Below are 13863 nucleotides of genomic sequence, written 5' to 3'. Positions count from 1 at the left end.
ATTTCCGGTGCACATCACTAATATTTATCAATGTATATATTTTTTTTAAAATAATGTGAAAATGAGTGTTTCCATACCCTTTTCACATTATTTTAATATCCCTTAACAGCACCAAAGGGCTTTTGGAGGTTTCGTAAAAAAAAAACTCCATGCCCTGAAATTCATATTATAAACATCCTAATGATACTCGGTGGACCCCTTCATTCAGAGTAAAGCATTCATATACCTCAAATACCAAGAAATAATGACACGGGGACTTGAATTTGGCAGAAAAATTGTTAGCTATTTATTGTACCCTAACCATTAGCAAACTTGTAATTGAAAATTTTGTTAACATGCCGATTCAGCCGGCATATGGTGGCAGAAAAAAGAATGGCTCTATTGAACTGACGCTAACCTTAAAACGTTAAAATTCAAAACTATCCTAATTTAAATACAAACTATAAAATCGGTAATAGGTGCCCAACTCAACCCCCACAGTGACAACCCACCCTGATGGGTGCCTGCCACTGCCCCCGGAAGGGTGGTCGAGCGGCCCTAAAAGTCGATGGAGGTGAGTGCACCTAAACCACACCAAACTGTAAATCACTACAGCTAACAATACAAACTACAACCTGCCGTTCTTTTCCGCCAACAGCGAAAGACTCCACCCCAGAGTCTTCGCACCGCCACCATAACCTTACCCTAACTACTGCAACACTAGACACAGATCCTCCAGGAAAAACATCATCCCCTCTTTGGATAGATGCACACCATCAGGCCGAAAAAGGTGACTGTCTCGGAACCGAATCCTAGGGTGGCGAACCACTTTGCCTCCGTGGGACAACACCCACTTCGCCACCGCCCCATTCACCTTCTGTCTGGCCTCATCAATCAGGCGACCATCCGCCACACCTCGCCAACTCAACCTTGGCACCATCATCGAGAACACCAAGACACAATTGGTCCATGCTGCGGTCACACTGGCCAGATCCTTTATCATGGCCCACCGCAGCTCCAAAGATGTCCTCTTCCCCAGGTCGTTGCCACCTAAATGGACAACCAGCACCCTAGGGACTCCATGTTCGCTGGCCTGACTGACTAGTCTACTCTTCAGCTCATTCCACATCATCCCCCGCCAACCGAGCCAACGAACTCCCTGAGCCCTAGGAAACATCTGCGCCCCCTCCGAGGCCAAAAACCTGGCTGCCCAATACACATAAGAGTGGCCAACCACCCATATAGCCAAGTCATCGTCAAACCAACCTGAAGAGAAGAAAAGGGGGTAAAATTGGTTACTAATTATCTATAGCATTGTTATTAAACGCATTAACCTGAAGGATCTGCCAAAAGAAAAAATTGAGATTTCGTTTATTGCAGAAGTCACGGCCTAGCCGATCTGCACAAGCTTCCAGCCAATTTGAAGCAGAACATAAACACACAAATGGGAAGATCAAAGTAAAATAAGAAATTTAAACGGGGGGAGGGGAGGGGGGGTGTAAAATGGGAAAAAACATGTAAGCACTCAGCTGGAGGTGAAAGCGTAAAAACCTGCTGAGGGACTTTGATTAGAACTGATCAGCCGAATTGTGGATTAGAATTCAGTCCGTCAAGTCAGGCAAAAAATCGCAAAAGAACTCCAGACCCCCGCTACCAGCAGCGGCGAGTGGCTAATCCCTGAGTAGGATAAAAGGGGGGGGGGGGGGACAAACAGACAGACAACACAAGAACGTACTGAACTGTACAACATAACTTATCACAACTACAATTTAAACAACCGCATGCAAGCCGACATCTCATGCAACGGGGCGAATATATCGTCTGTAACTTGACGACTTCCATCGCCCCACCGCCTGGATCTCAGCCACGGAAAACCCTGCCGACGCAGCCGACGTCGCAGCCCCGATACGGAAGGAATGCGTCCCGAAAGCAGCGGGTGGAAGGCTCAAGCTTGCCAGACAGCGACCCAGCATCCAACGAAACTGATATTTAGTCACCGGCAGACCGTCATAATGCAGCAGCCATGACCCCCGACCATCGGGCCGTACTGCCGCATATTGACCTGCCAACCTCACTGGGCAAATGCTCTCCTCGAGTGCCGGAACCAAGGTGACCCAGCGACCTCTACCAACTTGGTCCGTCTTAAAACGCAATCTGCACAGCAAGGACCTCTCACCCACCACCACGTCCCCGACAAGCATGCACGAATCTGCTCGCTTAGAAGGTGCCACCAACTCCGATACCCGAAAGGCACCGTGATAGGCCATTGAGAACGCCAAACTGAACAGCAGCGACTCAAACATGGACGACGCGACACCGCCAACCGCCCTGATGACCGCCGGAAGCAAGGTTGCATCAATGGGCCGCCTCCTATCAGGCGGCGTTGGCGCCACGCGCGCCCATCCCTTCATCGCTTTCAGCAGAATCCCGCTCTTCGTCACGTCAGGGACGCCCCTGATTTTGCTAAAGAACGAAATACCAGCTAAGTACCGGGAAACCACCGCTCTGGACCTACCCGTAACATATAGCTGCCAAATAAAAGAGCCTCATCCGATGCCCGCTCTTACCTTGTTGACTTCGTCCTCGAACAAACTCCTCCCACTCGCTCCAAGCTTGCCCGTATGCCTTAAGCGTGTTCGGCGCGACTGACCGCATCGCTAGACCCTCCAGTCCGGCCCGATCACCTGCCAGACATAACCGGGACAATGAAAACCATGCTCGTCGGCCTCGGGTGCCAACAAACAAAACCTTTCCCACTGCCCTCGTGACAATGCGTCGGCAATTCCGTTCTCCAGCCCAGGCACATGCTGCGCGCGGAACCACACGTTCCTACGCAGGCATGTCAACAGCAACTGCCCCAGCACCCTCAGGACCACCAGCGACTTCGCCCTCTGATTATTTATCGCATGCACCACGCCCAGATTGTCACATCTAAACAAGATGCTGCGATGAGCCAGCCGATCGCCCCAAACCTCCAGCGCCACCATAATGGGGAAAAGCTCCAGCAGCAAAAGGTCCTTAGTGAAACCCTCGCGATGCCATTCTGCCGGCCACGAGGCCGCGCACCAAGATCCCTCCAGATAGCAACCGAACCCAGAGGAACCCGCCGCGTCGGTAAACAGCTGCAGCCCGGCGCTGTCGACCGTTGGTGCTTGCCATATACACACCCCGTTGAAGTCCTCCAGGAACGAGGCCCATACGGCCAAATCCCTCTGAATCTTGGAGGACAAACGCACGAAATGATGTGGTCTGGCACAACCCGCAGTCGCCCTTTCCAGCTTCCGGCAGAAAACCCTGCCCATCGGGATTACCCGACAAGCAAAGTTCAAAATGCCCAGCAAGGACTGCGCATGCCGCAGAGTGACCTTGCGCGACCTTCCGAACCGGCAGATAGCCTCGCGGAGCCTCGCAACCTTGTCCTGAGGCAGTCGACACGATCCGGCCACCGTGTCGATTTCAATCCCCAAAAATGACAAACAGGAGACCGGCCCCTCTGTTTTATCCTCTGCCACGGGAACGCCGAAGTGAAAAAAACAGAGCTCGGGTGCTGAACAGCAAGTCGCCGAACCCACACACAGGAAGTCATCGAGGTAATGGGCGACCCCGTGACCCCCAGACGAAGACTCCACGCACCAATGAAGGAATGTGCTAAACCATTCGAAGAACGAGCAGGACACGGAACATCCCATCGGCAAACACTTGTCGATGAAATACTCCGATCCGATCCGAAAACCCATCAAACGGAATGAGTCCGGATGCAACGGCAGCAACCGAAAGGCGGATTCCACATCTATCTTAGCCATAAGGGCCCCAGGCCCGTAACTACGGACCAGCTCTAGCGCCCCGTCAAACGACTGATAAACCACCGAGCAATGAGCCGGCGGTATCGCGTCGTTGACCGATGACCCCGACGGGTAAGAAAGATGCTGAATGAGCCTGAAAGCACCTGGAGTCTTCTTTGGAACCACCCCCACCGGGGAGATGACCAAGTCATCCACCGGGGGTGAGCTAAACGGTCCTTCCATCCTACCCAGCCTAACCTCCTTATCTACCTTCTCTCGCAGAACCGATGGCAAGGCACGAGCAGACTGGAGATTCCGCTGGGCCCGAACTGAAACCCTTCTCGCAACAGGCAAGCGAAAACCAACAAAAACTGCGCGTCCGCCCTATTAGGATACCACTTCAACCACTTGCCCATTGTATCCAAATTAATTGGCGTTGGAGCTCTGCGGAGCGCTCCCGCCTGCGCCAGGTCTTGAGTAATTTTGCTTACTCCGGGCACCCTGTCGACTGCCTTTGAAGCAGGCTGAGGCTGGGTGTGAGCCGCCACATTGAAGCACACATGTCGAAATCGACACTGCTTGCCGAAGGAACAGGTCGCATTGTTAAACGCGAAGCACTTTCCTTTTGCGACGGCCTGCCCTCCTCCGCGGACGGCCGGCCTAGCTGCCTTGCCCGATCCACCTTCCGCGCCGGTCCCTTGGGCGGACGACCCCGTGCGGTGCCTGTCCGCCCCCGGAATCCGGGGCTCCCTAGCCTGTTGAGAGGCCCGGGTGACTTGTAGCCAGACTTCGACGTCCTTGCAACCGAAGTCTATCACCTGCAAGCAGTCCTGCTTTTCCCGAAATTTTTCGGCGTACATCCGCCATTCGATGCCCGACGATGTGCGCTGCATGTCGTGGATTAAATGCAGGTATCGGATGACATTCATATGCTCGTCCGGCCTATTCTCCAGGTAACAAGGCGCGAAGACACAAAAACCGGCCAGCCAGTTATCGAAGGTACGGAAAGCCTCGGCCCCGATGCCCTTCTTGGCTGACGCCGACTTATAGTCCTTCTTTGCGTCCTTCGTCAATACGAACATATCAACGTATCACCCCTGCAAATTTTCTTACGGCAGCTGTCCCTCAGTCCCCGCATCACGGCAGTGTAATCGCAGTGGACTACCCCCGGCAAATCGCGCCGCTTCTTGGCCCTGCGAGCGTCCTCGCTAAGCCGCTTGCATCTCTTCCGTCTCTCCTGCTGACCCGCTGCCCGCTTGGCGTATTTCGTCGCGCGCTTCTTTGCCCTAGTCGTGCTACTGACTTCGGACGCGGGCGACGACAGAGAAGAGGAAGAAAAGGAAGAGCTGCGAGAACTAGAGCGCGTGGAGGAGCCCGATCCCGACTGCACCACCTCACCTGATGCTGTCGACTGCTCGGACACGGAATCCTCCGGCGTGGCAAAACCGACATCCTCATCCTCGGTCCCCGCCATCTCCACTTCACCGCGATCACCTGCAGAAGAGAAAGGAGCAAAGGACCCAGAAAGCAGTCGCGGCCCATGCCGAGCACCTCGTGGGGGGGCATCTCCGCTGCACGTCCCTGCCCGTCCTGCCCTGCACGATGATCCAGCTGCGCCGCGGCCGCCCCGAGCTCCCGGCAGGCGCGGGCAACTCGCTGCGCCGCCGAAACCGTCCACGCACCGGACCCGCCTGCCACTGCATGCGTGCTGGAACTGGTAGCCACCCCCGGGGATGCGGCCGCGGCCCTAATGCCGCCACCACCGTGGCCAGGGCCGACGCCAGCGTTCCGGAGGGGTCCTGACCACCCCAAAACGCGGCATCGGACCCCGAGGGACCCCCAGCCGGCGCGCGCCTACACGCTCGACGCCCGACAGGCGCCAACTGGGACCCCGACGTCTGCCGCCCCGTCTGCCCTGGTGGGGAAAAGGGGGCGCCCCTGACCACACGCGGTCCAGTCCCCCACCAAACTCTGCCTCCAACTTGGGACTGGCCGTCGGTGCCAGCGCTGCCCTCGCTTTCCAGCCCTCCCCCCGCAGATCTCTGCCCGCTGGGAGGGCGCCGCGGCGAGACCTTCCATTGCCTTGAGCAGCCCTGCTGCCTCTGACCCATTCCCTGTCCCTCCTCCTCCCCCGCACTCCGCCGGATTCCGGCTGCAGGGGAGTGAGCTGGGGAGACGGGGAGACCAGCGGCGCCGCTGCGCGTGCACGGCGCCTCCTGCTGCGGGCGCGCGCGCACCCCGTGCGTGCGTCCCGTCTCTTCCCGCCGCCAAGCCCCTGTCCACACTGTCGGATGCATCCGCCGGACGAGGCCCCGCGACGGGTCTCGTCCGGCTAACCGCCGCCTCCTGCCTGGTTCCCCCCCCCCCCCCTCGCCTGGCACCGCTGTGCTGCCCTGACGAGGTGGAAGAAACCGGAGACTCCTGCGGCTCCGTTGACGGGCGCTCCCCATGGCGCGCACGCGCCCGCCACTGATTCCTCCACAGCCGCGTTCGGAGGTGAGGGCTGCTGCCCTTCCACCCCCCGGCGGCCTGCCTGAACCTCCGGCCCTCTCCGCCGCCCGCGCCCGGCCGGCTAAGCCGGCCCGGCCCCCAGCGGCACGGACGACCGAGTCCGCCGCTCCGTGACCCCGCCAGAGCCCGTGCAGGCCCCGGGGGACGGGACGCCGTCCCCAGGGCCAGCCAGCCCGTCCTCGGGCCCAGCCCCACCGCCCGAAATGCGGTACCGAGCTGGGGTTCCTGCAGAACGGCGAGGGCGAGAGGCAGCCATGGAACCAAAGGAGGACAATGTAAGCAAAGAGGCTTGACAATAAAATATTTGAACACTTGACAAACAATGGGGAGACTCTGCTATGCAGCACTCACCCCAAGGCAATTCAGCAACAAGAGACCAGGCTGGGCCTAGCATTCCCTATATATATTAACCCTCCCCTTTTTCCAAAGGCTGTACTTTCCTCACAGCTATGTCCACCCCCTCACAGGATGTTTAACTCTTTCCTTTCCTATGCAGTCAATTCTCTCTCCTTTTACATGTAATGGGAAATGCAAGCTATTCAAAGTTACAAAGGTTAAATTGGTAAAAAATAACGAAGGGAGACTTGCTAGCATTACGCAGGCTTCCCCCTGTTTTTCCTACTGCTGCTCTTCCCTTTCTGCATATTGACAGGCAGAGGAGAGCCCATAAATATAAACTTACTTGAACCCAGGGATTGGTGATTGTGGGCTCCTTCTCTGTGACCCAGTCACCTGATCTGTACAGTCATGTGAGATGCCAACTGGGACTGTCACTGCACCTCAGCTAACCTGGAAGCAGCCCACTGACCACTGATCCCTGAGTGAAACGAGGATAGACAGCAGATATGGTAGCCAGCGCATGTGCAGGCTCATTCTCATTGTATTTTTGCGAAAAATGGCATGAGAAGTGCGCACACAGGAACAGAGTTTTCTCACAAGCACTGTCCCTTCATGCATATTTTAATACATTCTAAATGCGTTAGCATTTTACACAGTGCGAATGTAATCAACATTTTCACTGTGCAATCACTTCGCAATCCACTAAATCTATCTTTCTAAATAATCTGTTATGTCTTTCTCCAGGTCTGTTGTCTTGTGTGGACTTATTTTCCTGCTCTTAACCGTTAGCTTGCTTCCCCTTCTCAAAGGATGAAATATTACTGTCCAGTATGTATCAGGTTGACATACAGTATGTCAGTTGCTCTTGCTGGGTATGCAAGGCATACAAATGATTTTCCTTTGCTTTCTCTGGTTGAATGGCTTACGTCATCTGTGCATGACTGATTGTTCTTATCTGCAGTGCCTGCCTTTTCACTAAAAAACAATTTCTTGTTTAGCAGCAGTATTAGTTGTCTCCTTGGAGCGCCACCTTTACTCTGTATAGGGTGCGGTCAATAGATTGACAGCCATTAAATTGGACCAAAATAATGACCATATTTAAATGCTGCATTGTAACAGTGTCACTAGCATAATAGCATAACGGTATACATCAGGCCGTAGCATTTAGACAGTCTGTTAACCTGCCATATGTATTCCCTCTGAACTTAGATGTACGAAGTGCCATCACAGTTCCTCAGCAAGTCATGTTGTTGCTTTTGGTCACTGCTTGTTCTTGGATTTTTGATTCTGTGTCCCTTAGATTTGTCACTGTATACAACAAATATTCATTCCATTGCCCAGTTTTGCAAATTGCTGCTTATTTCCTGAGGAATTTAAACAAATGCTTTACTTTCAAAGGTAATGATGTGTTTCATTCTAGGTTTCATACCATGTTAAAGTAAGTGAATATGGAGTTTTCTCCACTTTCTACCAGTTTTAGCAGGCAAAAAAAAAGAATGATTTTTTTTGCAGTATGGTCTCCATACTTATTACTCTCCCAGTACGACCAGGAGACTCCTTAATCTCTAGTGGCTTTCCCTGACACCCAGAAAAACAGGCAAGTCTGCTAGAGGTCCTGAGTGGGTGTTTTGGTTTGCTTGATGACACCATTTGTTGTGCTGAATTTCATCTTTGTGCTAACCCTCCCCCCGCCACTCCCACACTTTAGAATGCCTGAAATAACAGAATAGTATAGTGGGCGGAGCTACAATGGTGGGTACAGAGTCTCGATGATGTAGTCATGACATCACTGCTCATTTAGCTGTGTCAAACTCCTAAACCCGCACTGTAGGCAAGTATGATACCATAATACCTAAGAAAAAAATTGTTGTTTACTTCTGGCTTGGCTTGGTCATGACAATGGGGAGAGGAAATCCCATCTGTGTGGGTTCTTGAGGAAAGGGTTGTAAAACTGGTTACCGTGAGATATGAAAAGGCAGCCATGTATTTATGGGCGAATTCAATTGCTTTTCGTGAATAATGGATATCGGCCAATCAAGTCAATAGCAGGTGAAGTTAAAACTCAATAATTCTCCATAGGATTTAACACATTTTTTTTCACCACCTACCGAGCAGGTGCAAAGTTGGGGAAAATCCCTATTTTAAATTAAAAATATCTGGACATGGTTCCACTTCACATCCATTTTCTAATTGGATTGTATGATAAGTTAACATCTGCATACAGGTGTATAGTGAAATTACTGGGCGATATGCGCGATAAGTTAACACCCGTGAAAACGTATCACTTTCACCTACAGCTGAATTTCCCCCATAATCACTTTAGTCAGCAGAATGATTAGATCTACTCCATGTGTATGCAAATTATTTATTTTTCCTGTTTAATTTGTGTGTACACTGCAATTAAGGCAGTTTTAATAGTCTTGGAGGTCTTGACGATTAGCACTTTTACAAACATGAATATAATTGCTTTTTAAATGGCCATTTCTGAGCATTTGCTGTATTTCACTACTTTAAATTTATAGCATTGTCTTACAAGATTTTTAGTATTTTACATATGATCTTTGTTTTTCAGATTGCTAGACAAAGCTCCTGATGGACCAATATTCATAGTTATGTGTTTTCTGGTGAGATCGGTGGATGCAATTGGGTTTGGCGCTTCAATTACAGCATCATTTTCTATATTGGCAAATGCTTTCCCAAATAATATAGCCACTGCAATGGTGAGTCAATTATATTGTTTATTAATTGTGCTAGTAATTAAAAAGTTGAAGATTAATGTCTTGAATGACACTTACTACAAAACAGTACAGCAAGAAAGTTTACTCAGATGGCTGATGTTCACGCAGATAATCCGATGCTGCATTTTCAGGCGCAGCAGCAGATCAGCAAAGCCAGAAAGAGGTGTCTATTTACACAGGACTTCTCCTGCTGCATTAGCAAATTGTACAAAGTCGTAGCGGCTGTTTAATATGCGTCCATCTCTGAATCAGGCCCTATGTCCCTGACTCATTTACACATATGCACTGTAAATAGTGCAAGATAACATCTAAAAAAAATAGCTAAAAAATATTAACTCGGCATTCAAATTTTCACTTATTTATCAGCTGTTGTTATGAAGAGAGATTTACGGATTCAGATTTACCTGGATTTACTCGGATCTCAAAACGGCATCTTATTGGCTATCCAGCTGTAGCGTGTTTTGGATAGCCAATAAGAAAAATAGATAAATCCAAACTTGCGCTAATTTGGCATTAAGAACTGACTAACTCTGAACCTGCATATCTCTAGTTATGAATACCAGTACAGAAAATTTTAAGTTTGTAAATAATGAAATGCATAAAACTGGGTACACGCCTAAAGATTTATCTGTCTGCTGGGAACAAAAATCTGGTAATTTATGGAAGCAAGTGACAATCAACCAGTTGCTCCCAAAAGCTGGAAAACGGACAAAAACAATTGTTCAGGTCAATTTGTTATATCAAACGGATTTAACCAATTTGTCTGAACAACCATTGTCTGTTTTCCAACGTTTGGGAGCAAATGGTCTATTGGGGTTGGGTATGTGTGACCGGCGGTCACGATAGTGACGCCGGGATTCCGGCGTCAAGATGGCCGGTGAGGAGGGTGAGCGCAACAAGCACCTTGCGGGCTCACTGTGCTCGCCACAGGTTCTATTCCCACTCTATGGGTATCGTGCCGACTGTCGGGATTCTAAGGGGGCGGGATGTAGGGGAGGTATTGTAACCACATAATTACATCCCAGACGATTGTCATTTGATCCTATATGTTACCAGATTTTTGTTCCCATTAGACAGATTAATCTTTAGGTGTATACCCATCTTAAGAGTTGCATGAGTGTCTGAAACATTCATGTATTTATTGCGTTTTTTTTAATGCATTACCCTTTGTCCCAGTCTATATTCGGTAATGATTTTCTTGCATTTAATGCACAGGGATGTCTTGAAATTTTCACTGGACTAGGCCTTGTCTTGGGTCCGCCAATAGGGGGACTTCTGTACCAAACATTTGGCTATGAAGTGCCTTTTATTACACTTGGCTGTTTTGTTCTATTACTGGTGCCACTAAATATTATTATCTTGCCACAATATGGTATGTATATTTTATAACTCCTCTTATTTGTATTTCCTAGTTTTCAGTATCTAATCTAAAATGTAACTATTTATTTTCATTCATTAAGATACTGTATCCTCTATCCTGACTGCCAGTATACAGTGATACAGATGATCAAGCCACTTATTTTCTCTTGTATTTAATGACATATTATCATGTGACTCTTGGGAGCATCACCAGCACTGTGATCTGACCCGAAATAAGGGCTAGAATAAGTGTATGTTGGTTTTACATATCCTATGAGATCTGATAAGTTCTGTGTGGAATCTTTCATTCCTCTCTAGAAAAAAATATTGGTTAGATATAGTCACTTTTAGTATGTGTACAAACTGTAACCCTTTCTTTATTTATAAATGGCTTAAATTGGAACTTGCATTTAGTTACTGTCACTTCAATAGGAACAGAAGTTTAAATATCATACTTCAACTCCATAACCGTTATTATAAGACATACATAGCCCATGTCTCAGTGTCACAGATACTTGCTCTGTACAACATCTGGAGAAAAGATACTCTATGGGGTAAATTTACTAACATGGGAGTTCTATTTAAGATGGTATGTTGCCCATAGCAACCAATCAGATTCTACTTCTCATTTATGTAGCACCTTCTAGAATCTAATACCTGGAATCTGATTGGTTGCTATGGGCAACATCCCATCTAAAATAGAACTCCCATCTTAGTAAATTTACCCCTATGTTTCTCTGGCCCTTTCTAGTGCACATATAAGGGCAGTGTAAATTGCATGTGTGGGTTCACCCACTGATCAATGCTTATGATATTTATGTCTGTCTATAAGATGGCTCACTTCATGAATACATGTGTAGCCCTATTTTTAACTATAATGCATACATGTACAAAGGTGAGTATAATTATTGTTTATTTGTAAGTGGCCACAAGACTCTGTAGCACCAGACAGTCTTTATTGACTAAGCCTTGGACGGAGATAAAGTGCACGGAGATAACGTACCAGCCAATCAGCTCCTAACTGCCATGTCCCAGGCTGTGTTTGAAAAATGACAGGTGGGAGCTGGTTGGCCGAGGCTTTATCTCCGTCCAAGGCTTAGTAAATTAACCCCATAGTTACAAAACAAAAAAATCGCACCTAAAACCATAACAAGTGCATGACAATATTACATTTTTTTTTAGGACAGCACAAGATGAAAAAATGTCAGCTTCCACTAATGCAAATAATAGTGTGTTATAGTTTCTTGGTTTTAGCTTGGTTCATGTTAGGATGTAGGAATAGGCCAATGTTGTCTAGGGTGAAAACTATAAGATTGAGGTCTCTGCTTGCAGGGCCCCCACTGGTCTGGCTCCCAGCTCCTCTCCAGTTGCCCTGGTTGTTTTCTCCTTTCCACTATCCACCTGTGCTGCCTGCAACCCTCAAGTGTAATAGTCTGTGGATGCCCATTTGTTTTTCTCTATCGTCCTAGTGGATGCTGGGGTTCCTGAAAGGACCATGGGGAATAGCGGCTCCGCAGGAGACAGGGCACAAAAAGTAAAGCTTTTCCAGATCAGGTGGTGTGCACTGGCTCCTCCCCCTATGACCCTCCTCCAGACTCCAGTTAGATTTTTGTGCCCGGCCGAGAAGGGTGCAATCTAGGTGGCTCTCCTAAAGAGCTGCTTAGAAAAAGTTTAGCTTAGGTTTTTTATTTTACAGTGAGTCCTGCTGGCAACAGGATCACTGCAACGAGGGACTGAGGGGAGAAGAAGTGAACTCACCTGCGTGCAGGATGGATTGGCTTCTTGGCTACTGGACATCAGCTCCAGAGGGACGATCACAGGTACAGCCTGGATGGTCACCGGAGCCGCGCCGCCGGCCCCCTTGCAGATGCTGAAGTCAGAAGAGGTCCAAAATCGGCGGCTGAAGACTCCTGCAGTCTTCTAAAGGTAGCGCACAGCACTGCAGCTGTGCGCCATTTTCCTCTCAGCACACTTCACACGCAGTCACTGAGGGTGCAGGGCGCTGGGGGGGGGCGCCCTGGGAGGCAAATGTAACCTATATAAAGGCTAAAAATACCTCACATATAGCCCCCAGAGGCTATATGGAGATATTTAACCCCTGCCTGGATTCACAAAATAGCGGGAGACGAGCCCGCCGGAAAAGGGGCGGGGCCTATCTCCTCAGCACACGGCGCCATTTCCTCTCACAGCTCCGCTGGTCAGGACGGCTCCCAGGTCTCTCCCCTGCACTGCACTACAGAAACAGGGTAAAACAGAGAGGGGGGGCAAATTTATGGCGATATTTTTATATATATATAAAGCAGCTATAAGGGAGCACTTATTATAAGGCTATCCCTGTTATATATAGCGCTTTTGGTGTGTGCTGGCAAACTCTCCCTCTGTCTCCCCAAAGGGCTAGTGGGTCCTGTCTTCGTTAGGAGCATTCCCTGTGTGTCTGCTGTGTGTCGGTACGTGTGTGTCGACATGTATGAGGACGATATTGGTGTGGAGGCGGAGCAATTGCCAAATATGAGGATGTCACCCCCTAGGGAGTCGACACCAGAATGGATGCCTTTATTTATGGAACTACGGGATAGTGTCAACACGCTAAAGCAGTCGTTTGACGACATGAGACGGCCGGACAATCAATTAGTGCCTGTCCAGGCGACTCAAACACCGTCAGGGGCTGTAAAACGCCCTTTGCCTCAGTCGGTCGACACAGACCCAGACACAGGCACTGACTCCAGTGGTGACGGTGACGAATCAACCGTATTTTCCAGTAGGGCCACACGTTATATGATTTTGGCAATGAAGGAGGCGTTACATTTAGCTGATACTACAGGTACCACTAAACAGGGTATTATGTGGGGTGTGAAAAAACTACCTATAGTTTTTCCTGAATCAGAAGAATTAAATGACGTGTGTAATGAAGCGTGGGTTGCTCCTGATAAAAAGCTGAAAATTTCAAAGAAATTATTGGCATTATACCCTTTCCCGCCAGAGGTTAGGGAGCGCTGGGAAACATCTCCTAGGGTGGACAAGGCGCTAACACGCTTATCTAAACAAGTGGCGTTACCCTCTCCTGAGACGGCCGCACTTAAAGATCCATCAGATAGGAGGATGGAAAATATCCAAAAAAGTATATACACACATGCAGGTGTTATACTACGACCAGC

At 49.3% G+C, this 13863-nt stretch overlaps 1 protein-coding gene across 2 annotated transcripts in view; it reads left to right on the top strand.

Annotated features, from left to right (window-relative positions):
• The window catches only part of SLC18B1 (solute carrier family 18 member B1), a 148582-nt gene that overhangs the window by 27281 nt on the left and 107438 nt on the right, over window positions 1–13863 (top strand). For both annotated transcript variants that reach the window (XM_063919719.1, XM_063919720.1), the window contains exons 5-6: window positions 9184–9331; window positions 10565–10721. In XM_063919719.1, the coding sequence (XP_063775789.1) occupies window positions 9184–9331; window positions 10565–10721 (305 nt within the window). The remainder of the gene's footprint in view (window positions 1–9183; window positions 9332–10564; window positions 10722–13863) is intronic.

The sequence above is a fragment of the Pseudophryne corroboree genome, chromosome 4 (assembly GCF_028390025.1).
Source record: "Pseudophryne corroboree isolate aPseCor3 chromosome 4, aPseCor3.hap2, whole genome shotgun sequence".
Taxonomy (NCBI): Eukaryota; Metazoa; Chordata; class Amphibia; order Anura; family Myobatrachidae; genus Pseudophryne; species Pseudophryne corroboree.
This window is presented reverse-complemented; position numbering and strand designations above follow the sequence as displayed.